Source organism: Motacilla alba, chromosome 4, assembly GCF_015832195.1.
Source record: "Motacilla alba alba isolate MOTALB_02 chromosome 4, Motacilla_alba_V1.0_pri, whole genome shotgun sequence".
In the NCBI taxonomy this organism is placed as follows: domain Eukaryota; kingdom Metazoa; phylum Chordata; class Aves; order Passeriformes; family Motacillidae; genus Motacilla; species Motacilla alba.
Genome location: NC_052019.1, coordinates 32,163,248 through 32,183,236, shown reverse-complemented (window position 1 = coordinate 32,183,236; position 19,989 = coordinate 32,163,248). Strand labels below are relative to the sequence as shown.

Sequence of the window (19,989 nt, the reverse complement as noted above, 5' to 3'; positions counted from 1 at the left end):
TCAAAGCAAGAGAGAAAGGAAAGGGGTTCCTCGGCTGTGTAACAGCTGAGTTATTTATCTTCAGCTTGAAATTCAGAGCATCCTGAAGATTTCAGTTTTTGTGCATGTCTTGAGAAAGGGTTTTGATCAGTGCTGGTCAGTTAAGAGCCATCACAGACAGACTGCTGCCTAAATCTACAGGAATGTATAATAGTGCCTAAACCCCCATTCCCCTGCAAGAAGGATATCAAAAGGCTCTATTTTCCTTTATTTTCTAGTCACCACACAACTAGGAAGAGAAAGCCAGTTTAGGTTGATTTTGCTCTGAACTACTGTTTTTCATGGAAACTCAAGCTTCTCCAGTGGAAAACATGGTTTAGTCTTCTAAATATATAAATACTTACCTCTGGAGGCTGAATTGTGCATACCCTGCTAGTTGGACTTCTTACAGTGCTGTGGCCTCAGACTAATCACAGAGAGATATTTTTAAAGCTTTCAAGAATGACTCGTCTGAGCTTTAATTTTTAAGCCCCCCAATATTTCTCTTCTGCTTTCTAGCCTGCTGCTAGGCAACCCTGTGTAAACTTGTTATGCTTCAGTAATGTCTCGGTTCATAGGTGACAGAAAAGGTAACAGCACAGGGGAAGCAACTGGAGAATAGGTTGACAATTCTGCTTTTCTAAGTCTTGCCCAGACACAACTATTTCCCCCTTGGCCTTTTCCCATAATAGGATAAAATTATTTATTTTGCCTTCTCATCCCCCTACTGAAAATATCATCATTGGAAATTCAGTGACTTGAACAATATTTCAGTCTTATTATTGCAGGTATTAATGAAATACTGGTATTTTTTCTCTTTCAAAATTGGAACTACTTTTTACATAAATCTGCATAAGAAAGTAATTGTGTCAGAATGCCACATTTGTTGTGAATAAATTTTCTGTGTATTTTCCAAACCTGTGTTTTAAAGAACTATGCTCTAATATTAGCAACTCTGCAGCAGATGACATTGGAGTCATGCCACACATGGTAAAAAAATCCCTTGTTTTCTTTTCCAATTTCAGGGAGAAGATAGCGTACTTCACAAGAGCAAAGATCAGTATACCAGCCCTTCCAGCTGATGATGTATAATTATGCATTTTCATTGAAGTGTTTTTTCCACTTGTTCATCTTTTTTCAGATGAGCTTTGTAGTTCCAGTGATGTGCTTTCAAAGATCTTCTATTTTACATTCACTATTAATATGTTTATTTGTAAAATATAGTGAACTGAATTGTTGTAAGCTTAAAAAATTGCAAAAAACCCCAACATACAGAAAACCAAAGTACAATAATTTTGGTATAGTGATGCTGATTTTGTACAGTTTGTGTGTATCGCATCTGTGTTTTTATTTTGTAAAGATGGAACAGAGGAACAAAGGCAGTACTAAGCATGTATCCTGTTGAACTGCACTGTGTTGAGAAAAATTATGTTCAACAGACAATTGTTTATCTTTTCACTATTTTAATGTGAGCAGACTGTGAAAATGGCTGTTCTGCCATGCAATACTTTTGTACAAGAGTGTAACTTTTATAGTTTAAAGTTAACCACAAGCATAAGCTCCTTTCCAAAACATCCAGGCTGCCTCACAACAGCTGCTGATTAGATTTATTATCCACAATGTAATTTTGTTTCTGAAAATAAATTTCTTCTGGTTTTGTTTTTTAATACTTTGTAGGAAGACAAAGAGTTCAGAGTTTAGTTTTGTGAATGTACAGTACTTTAACCTGCACTAAAAGGTTTCTTGCATCTGCGGGAGAGTGAGAAAGGCAAGGCAGACAAGTAACCCTAAAAACTTACTTTGAGACTACCAAAAGGGACAGCTGCTTTCTCAACAGGATGAATCAAATTCATAATACCACCATTGAAATTGGAATAGTTACACCCACTGTGCTCTTAAAACAGAGTTTTTCTCTGTTAATTTTTTGTCCCAGGGGGCTGTCTGATTGCCAGCTAGGAATAATGAAGGAGTGTGCTAGGTTTACAGATCTGGAGATGCATCATGAAAATATTTATACCAGAAAAAATTCTCTCACATGCTAACTCAGATAACAGAAGTCCTGTTGGTAAAGTAAACCCTTTTCTGAAAAAGTTCCTTACTAGAAGTCTGCATGAATTTTGGTACAATAAATAACGATTTTTAAAATACACAATTGGCCCTGTATGCAGTTGGGGGTGCACATGTTTAATGAATAGATGTGAACAGCTTGTTTCAAACGTCTTACATGCTTCTTCCTAGCAGGCTGCTTCATCAGAAGGCAACTTGGATGCCTTCTGTTGGAAGTTCAGAACATTGGATGTAGGTGTTCAAGCAGTCCTGTCTTGCTAAAGCAGTTGGGGTCGTCTTCTGTGGATACTGTGTAAGTAGGTGGATATTGCAGAGAACAGAAATATTTCATTTTCTAATTAGTATGTTGCACTCAGATGTATTTCATTCACTGGCTACAGTTTTCTTCCCCAAGCAACAAGCCACATTGCATGAACTTCATCTTTCAGAAATGTTATAATTACTTGCTGAGCAAATGGAAACAATATTACCACAATATGGTAGCAGCTGTCTTAGATTCAAAGCGACAATTCTGTAATGACAGGTCTGTGTAACACCCATTGGTTTGCTTATGCACAAATACATCAGTTCACTGAAATATAAAGCCAAACATGCTATTTTGAGCAAGATGACTGATTGAACATCCTTTATGAATGCCCCATTTGTTTTTTGTGTCTTGGGTTTGAGATAACATTCATGTTTGAAAGGTCAATTAAAAAAATCTGGAATTATTTAATGTAGAGGTAAAATGAAGGTTGACAGTTTCAACTTCTCAATTTGATTATATAAAGTGTTTGTAGAATGATGTTTAGAGGTCTACATTATGATTTTTCTTTTATTTATTTACAGTCTTATTTATGTTCTGTTTAATATAGTTCAGTTCTGGCCATAAAAGTATTTGTCAATTAAGATGCTATTGTGAAAAATAGTTAGAGGTGTCTAAATTCTTGCCCAGTTAGCTGTTTTTTTCTCAAATGTTGAATAATTTTCCAAAAAAGAGTATTATTGTCTGATTTGTAAGCATAGGGTGAAGTCAAAACTTAAGTATTGCTGGCTTCAGCTTACTGAATTCCTTTAAAAATGAGAGACAGACATAGTCATGCTCTTCATTTTCCAGATTGATAAAGTTGAACATATTTATAGGCAGCTTTTAATTATGGGTTTGGAGTTTGGGGTTTTTTTACTAATTCAGTGTGTCACACTTGAAACACTCAATAGAATAAGCTAAAATATTACATACAAATAAATCCCATCAGTATAAAGTGATAAATATTACTCTTGAAGTGAAATTTACCCTGCACAGCAGGGTATAACGAATGTAATTAGTTCTGTTGCCAGGTACCAATGTCAGTGCAGTTGAATATATCAAAAAGTAAATATTACTGGTACAAGAATATTTAGCCAAATGAGCAAAGTTTAGCAGAAATTGTAATAAAACACAAATAATTTTAAGATTATTTTTCTTTTTACTATTGCTATGTTTATACTGTATTAAATATCAAATGCTCAGGACTGAACTAAATATTTAATCAGGTTATATTCTGAATGTGTTTCTGTTCTAATTTTGTCTGTAAGAGTATGCAAGTACATTACATAGATTAACTTGTCTCTGCACTTTTCATGTGTTTCAGTGATTGGAAAATACATTTTTTAACAAAGCTCTTTTCCAGACCAGTGTTTTATTTAATTCTTTTATTGCTCTCCTATCTCTCTATATGGTCTTTGCAGAAACAGATGGCTGCTACAGCTTTGTCAATATAAAATCATGGCAATTTATAGAAAGTTCACATCAATCACTGACAGCTGTAAGGATGCTATATGGAAACTAATTCCTATACTTGAAGTTAGTTCTTTACATTCATGAAGTAAAAACTGCACCTGCAAGGAACATGGTTGAGTCTCCTCCAGACAACAGCTCATTATTGCCCAGAAATACTGGCTTTCCTTAGAGACAGAGATTGGGCAGGGATAGAGATGGTCATATTCTCACGACGGAGAATCTTGCATTATATTCCATAATGTCTGAGAACATTTTGTTTACTGTAAATTATACAGGAACTTCATTTAACATTGAACTGCATTAGGTTTTTGTAGTGCATGGTGAGCTGGTGATACAAACTCTTTCAGACTTCAACTAATATTCTTTTGTAAAAAAAAAACATAAAGCAGCCCCAGTAGGAGTTCTGCCATTTAAAATATGGTCAAGTCTCCATGCAGGCCTAGAGATTAAAAATTTTATACTCACTCCCCCAAGTCATACCTCAAAAACAAAATCTGCCATTTATCAGACTTGGGAGAAATACAGTGGTGGCTTAAATTACCATAGCTCATCAATTCATGTAATTAAAAGTGGAAGTAAGTAGTGATTAAAGGAGCAACTCAGTAAGAAAAATCCCACCCCTGCTCTTGTAAACAGTAACCTGTCTGTTCAGCAGGTCTTTGTCTCTTACTGTAATGCAAGCAAAATGTTCGAAAACCTGATACCAGCCTCTTTTTAAGTCTTCCATTTCCAATTTCCAGATGCTGATGGGCATCTTGTATATCTGCCATTGGATACTGCTCTTGTAAGTGATGGTCAGATGATAAACAGATTGTGGAGAGGAGTAGAGATTCCCCTAGAATTAGAACAAATCCACCAAACGCAGCACTGAACAGTGTATCCCCTAATTCCTGTCTGGGCAGAATCTCTGGGATGCTGCCATTCCAAATCTCCTGGATTAGAGTATAAGCAAGGGACAGGGTCTCCAGACATCGCCTGGAGTATTCTTCCAAGTAATAACAGCTTTTTTTATCTTCTGCACTGTATCCTCCCTCTTTAGACAGTCCAAACCAGGACTGGAGATCACAAGGCTCAAAAGTCCTAGTTCATTTTATGTAGCTACTAAAATCATGGAAATCTTGAATTCTAGAAAAGAATAAAAATCTTTACACTGTGTTTATACATCATTTGCCAGAGTCCTGTGCTCCAAAGCTCTGGTGCATTTATGTCTAAGTTGAGATTTTTCTAGCCTGGTAAGTAGTTACAGGTATCAGTTAAAATCCTTCCTAGCAAAGACAACAGAAATTCAGCTAACAGTAGCCTGTGTCTGCTTGCCAAGTTCATTTTTTGGAATCACAGAAGCACCAAACCATTGGCTTTTGCAGGCACTGTTCAGCTCAGTTCTTTGTCATACTCTGTCATAAATAAGCACAAGTTAAAACTATGCTCTATGAAGCATGAAATACTTCTGCCCTCCCTCCTACTTTGCTTTGCCTGGTTCCATGTGTAGTGTTTGGGGGACTGGGATGTGGTGTGGCAAAGCAGTAGCAGAATAGCCACAGTTGGGCTCACTTTTCATTATTTTTTGTTTGTTTTTTTTAAGAAAAGCATATACTTGGTTTTCCATCAATCAACTAAAGCATTACAGCAGTTTTGCTGATTTTGGCATCTCACTGTTAGTTTTTAAGTTATCTAATGCCACACTGATGCACTTCCACTTAGAGCAAACGATACTGTCTGCTTTGTGGCCAGTTTAATGCCATATGTTCAATGTCAAATATACAGCAACGTGTTCCAAACATGAGTGAATGGAACTTAAGGAACCTTAGATAGGATGCGTAATGACTCCAGACCCGTGTCAGAGGAAGATAGCAACATTGATTTTTAAAACAGCATTTCTCAGCCTATTTTGGTGCATAAAGTATGCAGGTGCCAGAAACACTTAGAATAACTTGTATGGGCAGTTTAATGTGGCAGACAGGAAAAACACAGCTTGTTGGGTCTAAGCACCCACACCATCACACCCCATGCACAAAAAGACAGTTGCAAAGCTTGCTACAATTTCAGAAACCTACTATTTCCAAATATACAGAAAAGCCATTCGATGCAATGCCAGTATTCACTGTTTAGGATCGGAAATCTCCTCTAAGTTCATACGTCACGGCATCAGTCAAGTGGAAAATTGCAACAGGGAGTCAAACTTTGGGGCTTATTTCACTGGTTACATAAAAAAGGAAGCACATTTTGGTTAAAATCCAAGTAGTAAGAAAACATGCATATTCATTTTCAGGATTTTATAGTGCAGTTAAGAAAGCAAAAGCACCTTTTCTGTGCAGTCTGTGAACACCTCAGCATTTTGCTGCGAAACAGTTTTAAGCAGTTCCACAAGTGAGAAAACACACCATCTTCCAATACCAGTTTATGGAGAAAACAGGTATAAATTTAGGAAATCAGCTGGATAACAAAGAGTCCTTTGAATTACTACCGGAACAAGCTTCTGGCTTGCACTAGGATTTGGAAAAGATAGGGCAGTATTGCTGTACTGCTTAAAACCTCCCATTTTAAGGCCTTGTTTCAGTTTCCAAGCATTGACACTGATCCTGCTGTTCTGCTACTGCATAATGGACCGAAGACGGATGGACTTCAGTAGAACAGATTGTGCAATTAAGTAGGGATCCTCCTAATATAAGACAAAATCCAGCAAGCCAGCCAACAAACAATGCTTCCCCGAAATCCCACCTGGGAACAATATCTGGTATATTCTCATCCCAAAATTCCTGGACTGTGGCATGGGCAACCCAGGAAACTGGGACAATAGCTGTAATCCCCGATATCCAGAAGAGCATTCCTCCAAACAGCAACAACCGTTTCTTTTGTTCCTGTTGTCTTTCACCAATTTTCAAACAGTCCAACCCAAATCCTGAGAGCAGAAGGCCCAAGAGCCCTGATCCATTGGAAAAAAACATCAAAATCCTAGAAATCCTGAGCTCTGGAGGCAAAGCTAGGAAAGAATCAAAGTCCTTGCATTGCATTCCGCCTTCTTCCTGGACAACACAAGCTTGCCAGAGTCCCATGGTCCAGATCTCCAGTTCATTTAGTTCCAAGTTAAGGTTTTTCCACTGGGGCAGATAGGTGGTGAGACAGGACAGGACCCATCCCAACAGAGAGACCAATATGCCACTTAATTGCATCACTGGTTGATAGACTAAGGCCATTGCAAGAGCAGAGTCCTGAACGCTTGAGGAGAAAGGTCTCCCCAGCAGTTCTGTACCAACTGCTACCTTGAGTGATGGTGGAAGCTGTGATGATTTTAGGTCTCTGCTGCCCCAAATATAAGCCCTTGCTATTAACCCTTTGGGAGCTCTGAAACACTTTTTTGTTCTTCACGAATATAAAGTTTCACATAAAGGACGAAGGACTTCACTAAACCATGAGTTAGGCTTTCCGATAAGGATTTGATCTGTTACCTTCCAATTTGCTTGGTAAAATTATATCCCAATGCCCGATGATTACAAGCCTTAGGATGAACAAAGAGGGCTCTATGACCCCTCACCCTAAAACACAACAGAAATCTTTGTGCTTCAATACGGATTAATTAGATTTTAAGTGGTGATAAAAAGGCAGCTCTGTGTGCAACAGGACTTCATTGTAATAGCTAAATTTGAGATTTCAGGGATGTAAATCAAGGCCTTGTAAAGAAAGGTAGACTGTTTGCCTATAATCTTTATTCTTAGGCTTCCTCAACATACATAATGGCTTACCTTCCACTGCCCTGTTTTATGTACCCAGCACTGTAAAAGACACTTTGTAAAAGATCCTTACGTTTCACATTTTCTACATTCATTTCTTTTAAAATGGGCTTTGTTTTGACGGACTCTTAAGGGGAAAAGGAGACGGGTATGGTGAAAGTACCGTAGAAAATGAAATCTTAGACATCCCCTCCACCATAATGAACCCGGGCAGATCATCAGCCAGCGTAAACTTTACCTGCCCCAGGACTTCAGCAACACCACAGTAGCAGCTTACACCAGCTCAGTGTCCCCTTTCCTAAAGCCCATGTCCCAGATGGCACACAGAGTATTCACAGTATCTAACAGCATTTGGCACTCAATGCTCCCAGGGCCAGGAATGCCTAGCACACCTTTCTGATCAAAGCAAGATGCCATTATGCCATTACCCCATTAGGAAACCCTGCTTTTTCCTGCTCTCATGTCAGCTAACCTTGTGCTTGTCTACAGGGTCAAAAGGAGAACATCTGTTTGCTGTTTCCCTTCCCACATGTAAAAGCACAGCCTGTCTGGGAAGGAGCTCAGCAGCATGAACAAGTCTACAAGAGTATGACCCAGAGATGTTTTCCAGTCTTTGTTTATTTCATCTCCTAGATGTGATAATTTATTTACCTGTATGTTTTAATTCTCAGTTGCTCAAAATGGGTTATGTGATGGGAAAATATAACACTGATTTTGAAGGTTTCCCAAATCCTGAATCATTATCATGGGTGTCATTAAGGGTATCATTAAGAACTGCCACTGTGAGATGATCTCTTCTTCCTCATTTTTACAGAGAATTTTAAATTCAAACCCTTGTTTTTTTTTCCTGTAACAAGCTGTGAAGAACCAACAAAAAAAAACCCAGAAGGATGATCTATCTCCCTTTCTTTTGTGCCAACCCATTAGTTTGTCAGCTTATACTTGTTAAAAAAATTACTATGCACAAGACCAGAGATCACCAAGGATATAACTGACAACACTGAGAACAAAGTATTGCAAGCTACCCTGTAACTTTGGCTATCCACAGGGCAAAAGAAAAACAAGACAGATCAATCTTGCATTCATTCATTCATTCATTCTCCAGAATGTATTTCCATATTTGGCATTGTTGTTTCTGTGCCCTTTCTCTGTTCAGAGGAGGAATTCTAGTTCTGGAAATCCTTGTGACTTTCAATGAGAACCTCCATAACACCATTTAAATAATTTTTAAGATAAACAACCATGATTTAGGAGTGATTCTGCTCATTCAGGGGCTACATGCTTATCTGACGTTAAAGTCATAGTTACTGAAAGACTATTATGGAAGCCTGTTGCACTTCTCTTGACTGTGAACATTTAATATTTTCTTCTCTGCTCTTAATTCCAACAGTCAATATAGTCTGAGAACAGCATCCAGTCTGTGAAGTCCATCCATTTTGCAAATGTTGACTACAACAGGCACAGTATACCAGCCTTTAAATTATAGCCGTCAGAAGCACTGGAACTGCTGCATTAGTAGGATCTGCCAATTAAGTTCTGCAACTTACAATTAACAATGCACTAACTTTGAGCAAGAAAAGCTTCCTTACACTACTCTGGAAAATATTATATGCAATTCTTGTTCTTTTGGAGGGGAGGAGAAGGTAACACTTGCCTTGGCACTAGGATTGTAACAGGTCTGAAATGCCTTTACTTGGAACTTACTGATCTTAAGAAAAACCACAGCTGGACTATGTACATTCTTAGGTCAGTCACTGCCTTGGTCTTATCTCCCTTGTTTTTCTTTCACAATTTTCCTGCCCACTGTTACTCCTGTTCTCTACATCTAAAAATATCTCATTCTCAGAATAATTGAATTTGGTGGACTTGTTCCTACACATATGTGTCAGAGTTACTACATAGCCTAGAAGGGCTAGAATTGGGCTCCCATCAGTTTCTGTCCTACAGCTCAGAGCAACTGGAAATATAAGCTAGTGTATAGATTTTCTACAGCAGAATCTTGGCTACAGCCAGTAAAACAGCTGCTGTCAGAAGCTGGCAAGGAAGTGTCTTCAGCAGCTTCCTACAAGTGACTTAATTCATTCAGCTTGGCAGTCTTTTGCTTTTCACCTTATTGCTTGAAATGGAAGTCATGAGAGTTAACATTTCCCTACTCAACTAGGAATACATTTCTTTGTGCAGCTGGAGCATCTTTTGGGTTTGCACAGCCAATGTGCTCTTCAGTGAAACCACAGACACACCAAGCAAATAACACAACCCATACTGCTATCCATACTGACTTACTCTAGTCTGCATTTAAGTGAGATTTGACAAAAATTATTATTTGTATTGCTAGAGCTTAAGGTTTCAGGGTGCTTCAGAGAGCACCACAGTACATAAGTTGACTTCTCCCTGAGTATCTATCTGCGTGTGTCCAAATCTTGAGAGTCATAAACTTCACAAGAGAGTGACAGCAGGTACCTTTTGACCTCCTAATGATGTGAACTAATCTAAATTTTATTTATTTATTCCTAAAGTTAGTATGGTGGTTCTTCTGTTTGAGTTCCTCTGTTTCCCTCATTGGAATTACAGTACCAGGTTAGACACAGCCTCATACAGAGCTGGAAGGGTAAACATAGTAATGTGAGAAGTTCAGTGAATCAAAGCAACACAATGTCCACTAGTATTCCCCCCTTCAATGTATGAGTGGCGCTTGTTACACTTCTTCTTGAACCCTAGTGCAATCCACAACAGCAACCTTTAATTATGGGCACTTAGAAGTCATTGTGAAAGCAGGTAAGAGGCAATATGGAGAGGGGTATGCCAGTTATGAAGATAATGACAATTTCCATCTTGAAAAGAGAAAAGAGAGTAACTTTAAACACACACAGCTCACAGTGTCATTACACTTTCACTAAAAACTGAACTCAATATTTAGAGGTGATGATTTGTAAGACCGCATTATTTGTTTCTGTATTACATCTGAAGACCCTGCCACTCAGTGAATGGTAGGACACTGCTAGAGCAAAGTCATAAACCCAAACGACTAAATATTTTGTGGAGAATTTAGAGCAGAATGGGACAGTCCAGCAGAGACAAAGAAAGTCATCACAAAGGCCTCAACACCTCTTCTGATCCACCTCCCCAGTGTAGGCAGTGAGGACACCCCAGCAATGCAGCCCCTGCAGATGGTTCCACATTGCTGGTTCCACACTGCCAGGGCCAGCACAGACACAGCCAGGCAGGGCTGGACTGAGCACAGCAGGAGAAGGTGAGGATTTAGCACCTTCAGGAGAGCCAGGAAGGGGCTGCAGAACCCTCTCAAGTGGGAAAAGGGTACAGCCATCACTGTCCTGATTTCAAAAGGGCATATTCCCTGCTTTTCAGTATTGCAGGGACTTCCCAAGCCTGCATACCTTCCCTCTTCAAACACCGGTTGCAATTCATTAAGCAACTTTAGCAAGAATCTGTTACACATGCAAAAGAAATGTACTTCTGTGATTGAAAGACCTTGCTAACAGTTTCACTTCTGAAAGATCAATCAAAAGCTTGAAATAGGATGTCATGTAGAACTAATAGTAGTTGCACAAAGTCTAGAAGGGAAAGGCACTGAAAGAGTCAAGCACAGCAGCAAGAAACTGCTGATCTCTGCTTTAGGGACTTATTCAAAACATTGAAATGAGAGAGGGTAGATTTGCCATCATTACACTGGAAGAATAAAGAATGCTTTAAGGCTCAGTACTTCAACCTTAGCAAAACTTTTCCAGCACCATCCCAATCCAGACTTCAAAGTGAGGGTTGACTGGGTTAGAAAATTAGCCTTATTCTTCAGGGGATTATTTTTTATATACTGTCAATACAGGAGATTACTGTAAGTATGAAAACTCATGTCAGTTGAGCAGTGATTGGAATGTGATTTCCTTGAATGATGAAAGTCTAAAAAACTAATTTCTGAGCTGTGAAATGTATGGGCTTATTTATCACCATGAATCCCTCATTGGGACATTCTGGTTTAACAGAGTATTACAGATATATATTTCTATAATGCTTTTCATTTCACATCTGCAGACAATTATTATAATAATCTTTCTCTCATTCTTTAAGATACGTTTGTTATTATCAGTAAACTTATGAGAAATTACTTATAGTTCCCAGTTGAACCTACATAGGAATTGTTATTGCATGACAGTTGGGATTACAAAGGTGATACAGGCTTGCTAACCATAAATTAGAAGACTGCACACACCTTTTAACAGCAATCCAGCCAGAATGTAACATAAACTGTAAGTCAAGGAAGTGTGGGGCACCTACAGCATTTTGCTTGTCTGCCATATTGAGATTTGAGGGGAAGGGAGGAAAGAACCTGAACAAATTTATGGTTGTTTGAAATATGATTGTTCCTTAGATTCTAGTGGATTAAATTGGTTTTGCTCTTTACCTTTTAAGGTTCAGAGAGCTAGGAAATGCAGAAAGGGAAGATCTTTCCTAGCAAACAATTGTTCTCTCTCACACTGCAATATCTTTTTGGTTAAAAAAAATCCCACCAAAAAACAAATAAAACAAAAAAATTCAACCAACCAAAAAAAAAATCAAATCAGTTTTTCTTCCCTTTCTTCTCTCACAGGATTTCATTAGAATTTAAGTATCTCCTCAGTAATGAAATCTATCTAAGCAAACCTATTGTTCAAAGAGTTCATGACATCCTGTCATCAACAAATTAAAGCACTACCATTTTCAGTATTAGTTAAAGCTTAAATATACACTTTACTGTTGTCCTCTGCCACATTCATCCTCACCCCTTCTCTCTACTCCCTCCCACCTCCCCTACTTTACATCAAGAAAAGCTGAAAGGCACTATCTCTTCATGTTCCTTCAGCAGGGCAGAGAGGAGGGAGTCAAGTCGAGGTGCCCATGGCTGCTCTGGTGGAAAGAATGGATACATGGAAGGAGGGAAGGCAGGACAGCAATTTCCTCCCTTCACTTCACCAAATGCAGCCACCCAGCAGCACTCTCAGAGTCAGACACTGCCCACAGAGGTGAAAGGGGTGATGCACAGAATCCACCAGCACATGTAATGCCCCATGTACTGCAAAACTTGGTATAGCTGAGACAAGCAAGGGTGCAGGAGTTCCAATGAACGCTGCTAGGGAGATTGAGACAATGTCAGCCCACATTTCATATCAGCCCAGAGAGAGAGAAATCCTGGAGACTTCTAATGTCATGCCTCTGCAATGGTTATGGGATAATTATTTCTACTTTTATACTAATTGATGATGGGATAATTATTTCTACTTTTATACTAATTGATGATGACTGTATCTTGGAAAGGCACTAAGCATCTGCTGGAAAGTATCATACATTTTCCAAACATGTTTGCATAGAGGTGAAGGCTACTTCCATCCAGGGACTCAAACATTTAAACAGAGAATGCTTCATCCTAAATGAAAGTCAGTGAAGAAGCTCAGGTTCCAACTGCTGGAATACAATTATGAAGATGATTAAAACTGGTATTCCCCAATATGAAGAGAACCTGTGTTCACTTGAGCAGGCATTGCTTTTGATTCTTTGGCCTATCACAAGAGTCTACTTTAAATTTACATGGTACCCAGGAAGAGATACTGAGAAAGTGACTAGTTTGAAATATACTCAAGTTTTTGTATTATTTGCACAAAATTCCATGTAGAAAAAGGAAGCAGCCGCATGAGTTAAAGGACTGTACAAAGACATGTTACTGAGCCTGGTGTACACTTGCAAAGCTACTCATACAGGAACAGCAGTAGTATGCAAGGACAAGCCAAAATTTTATCCAGCCCAGCAGGAAAAGAATGGTAAGGATAGATTGCTGTTGTCTCCATCCTCCAGTGTAAAAATCTCTGAGTCTGGAATTTAAATCTAACTTTAGGACAGAAGTTTTGTTAAAATCTTCCCTGAAGTTGAAAATATTGTGAACAACACCATCTTGTTGGTATATTGGCATTTTGGCATCTGCATTTTGGTATCTACATTTTGGCATCAAGACTCTAGCCTTAGAAATAAAATGGAAAAAAGTGAATCATCTCATCAGTGGTCTGCTTAAAATCTAGTATCTTCACTGTAAGATATGATCTAAAAATCACTTGGCTTTTTTTCTTAATGGGAAGGATACACTCCCAAGTGAATGTACAAATGAGTTTCCTGTAATATTCTGCCAGATGCACAGATGGCATGAGATGAGAAAAGTGCTCCTTGCATGTGATGATTTTCATAAAGTACAGGTTCAGTGGTTAGGAGCAATACATCTGTACTCATTTAAAACCCCTTTATGCTACAGCATATTATCATGCTTCTCTTTATCTAATTATCACTTCTCCATAGGACAATGATCACAGAATTTTCTGCTATTGTGGTAAATGGGAAAATGGGGCATTATATCCCTTCAAGAGTGCAAGTGAATTTCACTATCATACCCATATGTCCAGTTATACAGAACACCACTGACAGCAGGTTGCTGAAATGCTTTTAACTGGGGGAGTTTCCCCAAAAAGGTAAATTAAATCACATCTAGCTTCCATACAAATTCAAAGAATCAGTAAAAGTCACTTTTGTCCATCTCTGTCTTACAAGACAAAATGAAGCAAATGACAACGAATAGACAGTTAGCCTTCCTTTAAAAAAAAATCTCAGCTGACAGAATAAACACAGCATTCCTAATAAACCTATTCAGATGAAGCACTGGATTATGGATTCTATTTCATGTTCTCACATTTGGTCCTCCCTTTATAGGCAACACTGAGACTCAGAGGGATGGGCACTGTCTGGTCTCTTACAAACAACTTTCCTCCCGTTGCAATCCCTTGAAGAAAGTAGCATTTTTTTGTTGTTGTTGTCATCATTAAATCATATCCAGTTTATTATTTGCTGTAATTTTAAATTCTGGTCTAATATTCACATTTCTTGCAGCACATATGCATCCTCTGATGATGTTGATAAGACGAAGCCCTTTCCCAGCTCTTAGCAGATGTATGGAAGATGGGGACTGACAATCATTACCCTTCCTCTACTCCCTGCTAGTATCCCTCCATGCACCATGACAGAAAAGCCTTTGTCTCTCACCTCTGCAAGCAGTCCTGCTTGTAGAAATGTTCACTGAGCTCCCTGTTGAACTCTTATTTCATCTCCACAAATGCCAGTCTTTTTGAGATTTCTGAATCAGAATTAAACAATATCCAAGTTGTGAAAAGCTGGAAATGAGGTGGGTTGAGGAAAGGGCTGGGAAAAGATATAGCCTGGGAACATCTGATTAAAGATCTGGAGCTGAGTTCCTAAATACTGTGCCCATGTGAGGCATAGTGCATATGTGAAGAAAAGATGTGTCAGCATGTAGCTGTGGCACTTTTCCCCACTTAATAAAAGAGCAGTCACATCTCTTTGATTATTTTCTAGAGCACAGAAAACCTTAATGTGCTCAAATGATATTACAGGTACCACATAGAACATTTACCTTTCTCATGGTTACATCGTCTTCCACAAAATACAGCAAATAAACTTCTCAGGCTTGTACAGGAAAACATGGTTTTACCTCCAGCTGATCTGGGACAGCTCAAGCTGCAAAGCCAGCAATCCTCACAGGGCTGAGGAGAGCAGCTGCAATGAAATTAGTCAGAGGAGTACAGCAATTGTGCTGGACACAGCCGTGAACTCCCAATGTAGCAGGCAACAGGATCTTCTGACACACTGCTGACTACAAAGCTACATGTCTTGTGCAAGACCAGAAGCAGGCCATGGACAAGTTTTCATGTTCCCATGGCAAAAAGATAACAAAAACAAATGTCTCCTTTGTCCTTCCTATGATTTAGCTTTCTATCAGAGAACAGCAGGACTGAAAATACACTGATAGAGCCTGCTAAGTGACCTAAACAACCAGTAACAGAAAAAGATCTTTGAGTGTGATTGAAAATACTCAAGTTTCAGTAGACGGATCTACAGTGTCAGGTACTGCAGCACAGCCTGGGACTGCCACAATCCCCATTGCCAGTTGGAACAGGAATTAAAGGCAGAAATGAATGACTCTTGCAAATGAAACAGAAGCGACAAATGCATAATTTGGGAGTTCCCAACTGCTCAGGGAAGAAGCAGTAACTGATAGAAAGCTAAGGGCTGCTGAGAGCAGCCTAACATTTCATCAGTAAAGGAAGATTTATAGTCAGCTGGTCAAACTGGGACAAGAAACTGTCTTTGGGAATGTGCCTCACAGAAATGCTGCAAACTAAAGCATAAAAAACATCTTTGAAATGCTATGTGTATGAAGCATTAGACAATTAATACAGAAAACTTCAAACTCTGCCATGCCATGAGCATCTAAAACAGATACAAACCTAATTTATAGAGACATATCTAGGACCCTGGAGGCAAAAAAATAAAATAATTTAGATCATAAAGCAAAGAAACACTGGTGTTAGAATTTGGTATGAGAAGCAGTTAAGGAAGGGGGTTGTCACAGAATTCATAATGCAGTCTGTATCTACATACATCTTGAACTGCCTTTGACTACTTTGCTTTACTTTGGTTTTAAATGGGGGCCAAGGGTGTGGGTTGGAGAACCAAGAGCTCAAAGAGTTTCAACTGAAAACATACCGACAGGCCCAAGCATTAAAAAAAGTCTTCTGTTACCCAGGTGGGGCCAAATCCGAGGAGCATTAAGAGCACACATTACAGCCATACACCAAAGCACTGCTTAGCCAGCATCCTATTTCTGTCAGAGCCTGGCAGAACAACAGGGTAAGGAGATAATGCTGTATCATACCCTCAGTACCTTTTCCAGCTTTCACATAAATGCAGGTCAGGGGCTTCCTAAGTCTAGAGGATGTGTCTTTGCATTTAATGGCTTCCTCATCAATTGTCCAAGCACTTACTGAAATTATGTTTGACTACAAAAAAACCTTCTCAGGCCAACACTACAAAAAACTCTTGTCTGTAGAAGTGTGAGCAAACAGTGAAAGATGGTCCCTTCCTCCTCTTTTAAAATCAGCATCTAAATAAGTTTTTCTACTTCTTTCCCTTTGAGGGACTAAAATATATTAGACAACAAGAAACAATAGGAGGGCTTTCTAGTTCAGATATCCTAGCAAGGCTATTCAAGTTTTCACAAAAATAGCCAGATAACAGAAATATATATTTAAATAATGCTCACAGAAATTACACATTTCAATATAAACATATTGCTTATGGAATTTCATTTTAAAAAAGATGCAAAGCTTTTCCAAATTTCCTTCTTTTTTTTTCTTTTTTTGGTGAATCTAGGAATCTGCTTTACTTTCAGAAACTGAATGCTGTTTCCACTAGCCTCATCTATCCTTGAAGCATATAACTTACATTACAAACTATTTCTTGGTGATCTGAACAGGGCTTTGTGCCTTCTCTTTGTTTTGTTATGTGCAAAGTAAACACTAACCCCCCTCCAGGCAAAAAAGACTTACTGCTTCTATCGAAGTGACAAGAAACTCAAAGATAGCCTAAAGTAATTGTATAATAGAAATCAGAACCATAAAGTCAAGTCAGTCTTAATCCATGGGAAAAATATACAAAAATATATATAGGTAAATACATAAATAAATAAAATAAATAAAAGCATGAACAAGTAGAGTTTACACAATTGGCAAGGAGAAGTCCTGAGCTTAAATTTAGACCTCCACACAAACTGGACTGCTGAGAAATCATCACAATTCACAGTCTGGATTCAGTGGCTCCGCAGACCAAGGAAAGCAGTATGTAACACACAGAACATGGAAGGTGACCAATGGCTGGAAGGCAAACTCTGGCCTTTTTCTTAATTCTGATAATAGACATACTTTTAAGAAGCAATTTAACTACTTTTTCTGCAAGTACTTTGTTTTCCTTCACCTATAAAAACTATTCCACATTTAAGGTGGTCAGAAAGAACAAAACTATTACTGTGGAAAATACTTGTGCAACAAGCAAACTAATTATGGATATTTATAAGGCAAATAGTTTCACTTAAAAAAAAAAAAGGCTATATTGGATGAATATTTTAGTGCACTGTGCATTTAGCAATGAGTCTAGCAGAGTCAGTATTCTGATGAGGAAAGTGGTCCTAAGGGTAGATACATCTAATGACTATAGGAGAACTGATAGTAGAAGGAAATTCTTTGATGTTTTATTTAAAAGTTTTGCTCAATAATTCAATAAAGAGATCCATTATAAATCAGGAAAGAGTAAGAACATGCCACAAGTACAATCCAGAGATGAATAAAAATCAAACCTACACAAGGATAGCAAGTATCAGTAATTTAGGCAGCATATAATTCGCTACTTAACCCTACCAAATTAAGTTATCTGGGGTATAAACCAAAATGAATCTAAACAGTGCCCCTGCTGTAACTGCAAGAGTGAATAAATGAAAAGTACACAGCAGCTCCAATATTTTCCTTAACAGACATATAATGGTCTAGTTTTTTTGATCACCTATTAATGCCAGATTTTTTTTCAGGATTCCAGGTGAGCGAAATATAAAAAAGAAAAACAACGGGTATGTGTTTTGTTTTTTATATCTTTTTCACTCATCTCTGACCAAGCACCAGCAGCTCAGATAGGTATCCTATGCCTATTAATAAATCAAAACTATGTTGTGCACGAATTTACTTTTTTACTTTGTAGAAAAATATGTTGCTTCATTGCTCCTACGTCTCAAAAAGAACACACTGCATAATAGGATTGGATTTCTAGAATCTCTGGTGAACACACCTCCAAGGACAACTCATTTTCCCCTCATGTTGCCTGTGTTTAGTTTCACATACAGAAGATTAAAAATACTAAACCCTTACATTCCAACATACCCAGCCATTCTGTACTTTCTAGCAGAAACTACAAAATTATTTTGCATAGCCTCACAAGGAATTTGTGAGCACTAAAGAAACCAAACCAAATTAGGAAATTAATTTCCACAGAGTCTTCCATCAAAACACTGCAAATACGTACATTTCCAACAACTCAGCATGCTGCTACATTGCTATTTGCCCATAAATTCCAATAACACATAGCTCTGGGATCCCACTAGCATCCTAGAGAGTAAATAACAAGTGAGCTATGAATCTCAAGCCCCATAATCACAGTCATTGTTACCTATCCCCTATCTTTGAATCCTAAAGATTTTTTTAAATTGCATTAGCTATTTTTATTTTATTTTATTTTTGTGCCAAAATAAGCAATTCTGAATGAAATTACACCTTTTGGTGTCAACTTCAGCTGTAACCCTGTTATCAAACATCACTCTCTAAACAAGACCTCCAGGCAGGGGGAAAAAAGGAAAATAAAGAAAAAAATAACTTCAGAATCTCCTATTACAGCAGCAACATCTCAACTAGATATAGAAAGCTAAGCTCTCTGTGCTTCCTTCCTTCCTATGAAGTAATATTGCCAATATTTCTTCTATTCCAGATAGTCCTGATTGTCTCTTTAGAATACATCATAATTGGTCCCAGATGCTCCTCTGTAGGTATTGATTAATAGTAATAATAGACATCTTTCTTTCTGACTCAGGTACCACTGACGCACCCAAGGTCAATATCAACACAAACCAGAACTTAGAAGGACACGACAATGGTAACATTTGCAAGGATACAAGATTTTGCTTTAATCAATTTCCTACTACTTTATATTCCTAATCTGAAGACAAATGCCACTAGGTTGATATGTCTTCAGGTAAAGAATAGCTGCCTTCATTTTATTATCCTAACAGGATTGGGAAAAAAAATCAATTAGGAAAATCCATGTCTCTAAAAGATTACTTAGGAACAAGCTCTAAGAATTGTATAAACCTTCCTTATGCTACAATGCCAGGCATAACTCAGAAGCCAGCTAAAATGAGAAACATAAGCCTGAAGAACTAAATGCAAGTGAAGCAAAATTAAACCACCTCCTGCTAAGTTTCTATTTCCTCTTTGTTCCGTAACGCTGTAGTAGAACCCTGTTCTGCTTACACATATGGCAATGGAAGTTAGAATTTGTTATACTTGCCATTACCTAAATTCCTAAAAGTCAGATATGACAGTCATCTAAATTATGTTAGAAGTTCAAAAATAAAAAGGTTTGTGTTGCAAAGGGTTGTGGTAACATCTTTGAGCTTATTATAACTGTAGTGGTGGGGGTTTATGCTAATGTTGTTATCATATCCAGATATTCATTTCCAGGAAGGCTGGAATAATTTACTGTACCATGAACTCCCTCTGACTTGCTAGATTTACTTCTTCTCAAGCAGAGCTTGTTCTTTTAAACAAATCACGTAAAAACATCATTCACATACACAATGTCCTCTGTTGCTACATTTTTGAATATGCTAAGTGCAAAGGCATATTTCTGCATAACCATGATGAATCAGTAGTAAAGTGATGAACAACCATTCCAGGTGGTTTGCCCACAAATAAGTTTCCTTTCCACTTAAAT

General features: G+C 38.1%; 2 protein-coding genes, 1 long non-coding RNA gene and 1 pseudogene across 5 annotated transcripts in view; 1 reads left to right on the top strand and 3 right to left on the bottom strand.

Moving 5' to 3' along the window:
- WWC2 (WW and C2 domain containing 2) overlaps positions 1 to 3,678 on the top strand; it is a 95,791-nt gene extending 92,113 nt beyond the window's left edge. For all 3 annotated transcript variants that reach the window (XM_038134299.1, XM_038134301.1, XM_038134300.1), the window contains one exon: positions 1,044 to 3,678. In XM_038134299.1, the coding sequence (XP_037990227.1) occupies positions 1,044 to 1,110 (67 nt within the window). In that variant the 3' untranslated portion in view covers positions 1,111 to 3,678. The remainder of the gene's footprint in view (positions 1 to 1,043) is intronic.
- Positions 1 to 19,989, bottom strand: part of LOC119700049 — a 45,158-nt gene that overhangs the window by 6,464 nt on the left and 18,705 nt on the right. The gene's annotated exons all lie outside the window — the stretch shown is intronic.
- LOC119700046 lies at positions 4,421 to 5,167 on the bottom strand (annotated as a pseudogene).
- LOC119700047 (claudin-22-like) lies at positions 6,380 to 8,864 on the bottom strand. Its single transcript, XM_038134302.1, has one exon. It carries the CDS (start codon positions 7,036 to 7,038, stop codon positions 6,385 to 6,387), a length of 654 nt encoding a protein of 217 aa, XP_037990230.1. The 5' UTR covers positions 7,039 to 8,864; the 3' UTR covers positions 6,380 to 6,384.

Excerpts from the sequence above, each read along its gene's own strand:
- LOC119700047 (XM_038134302.1), bottom strand. The coding sequence starts at position 7,038 with ATGGCCTTAGTCTATCAACCAGTGATGCAATTAAGTGGCATATTGGTC.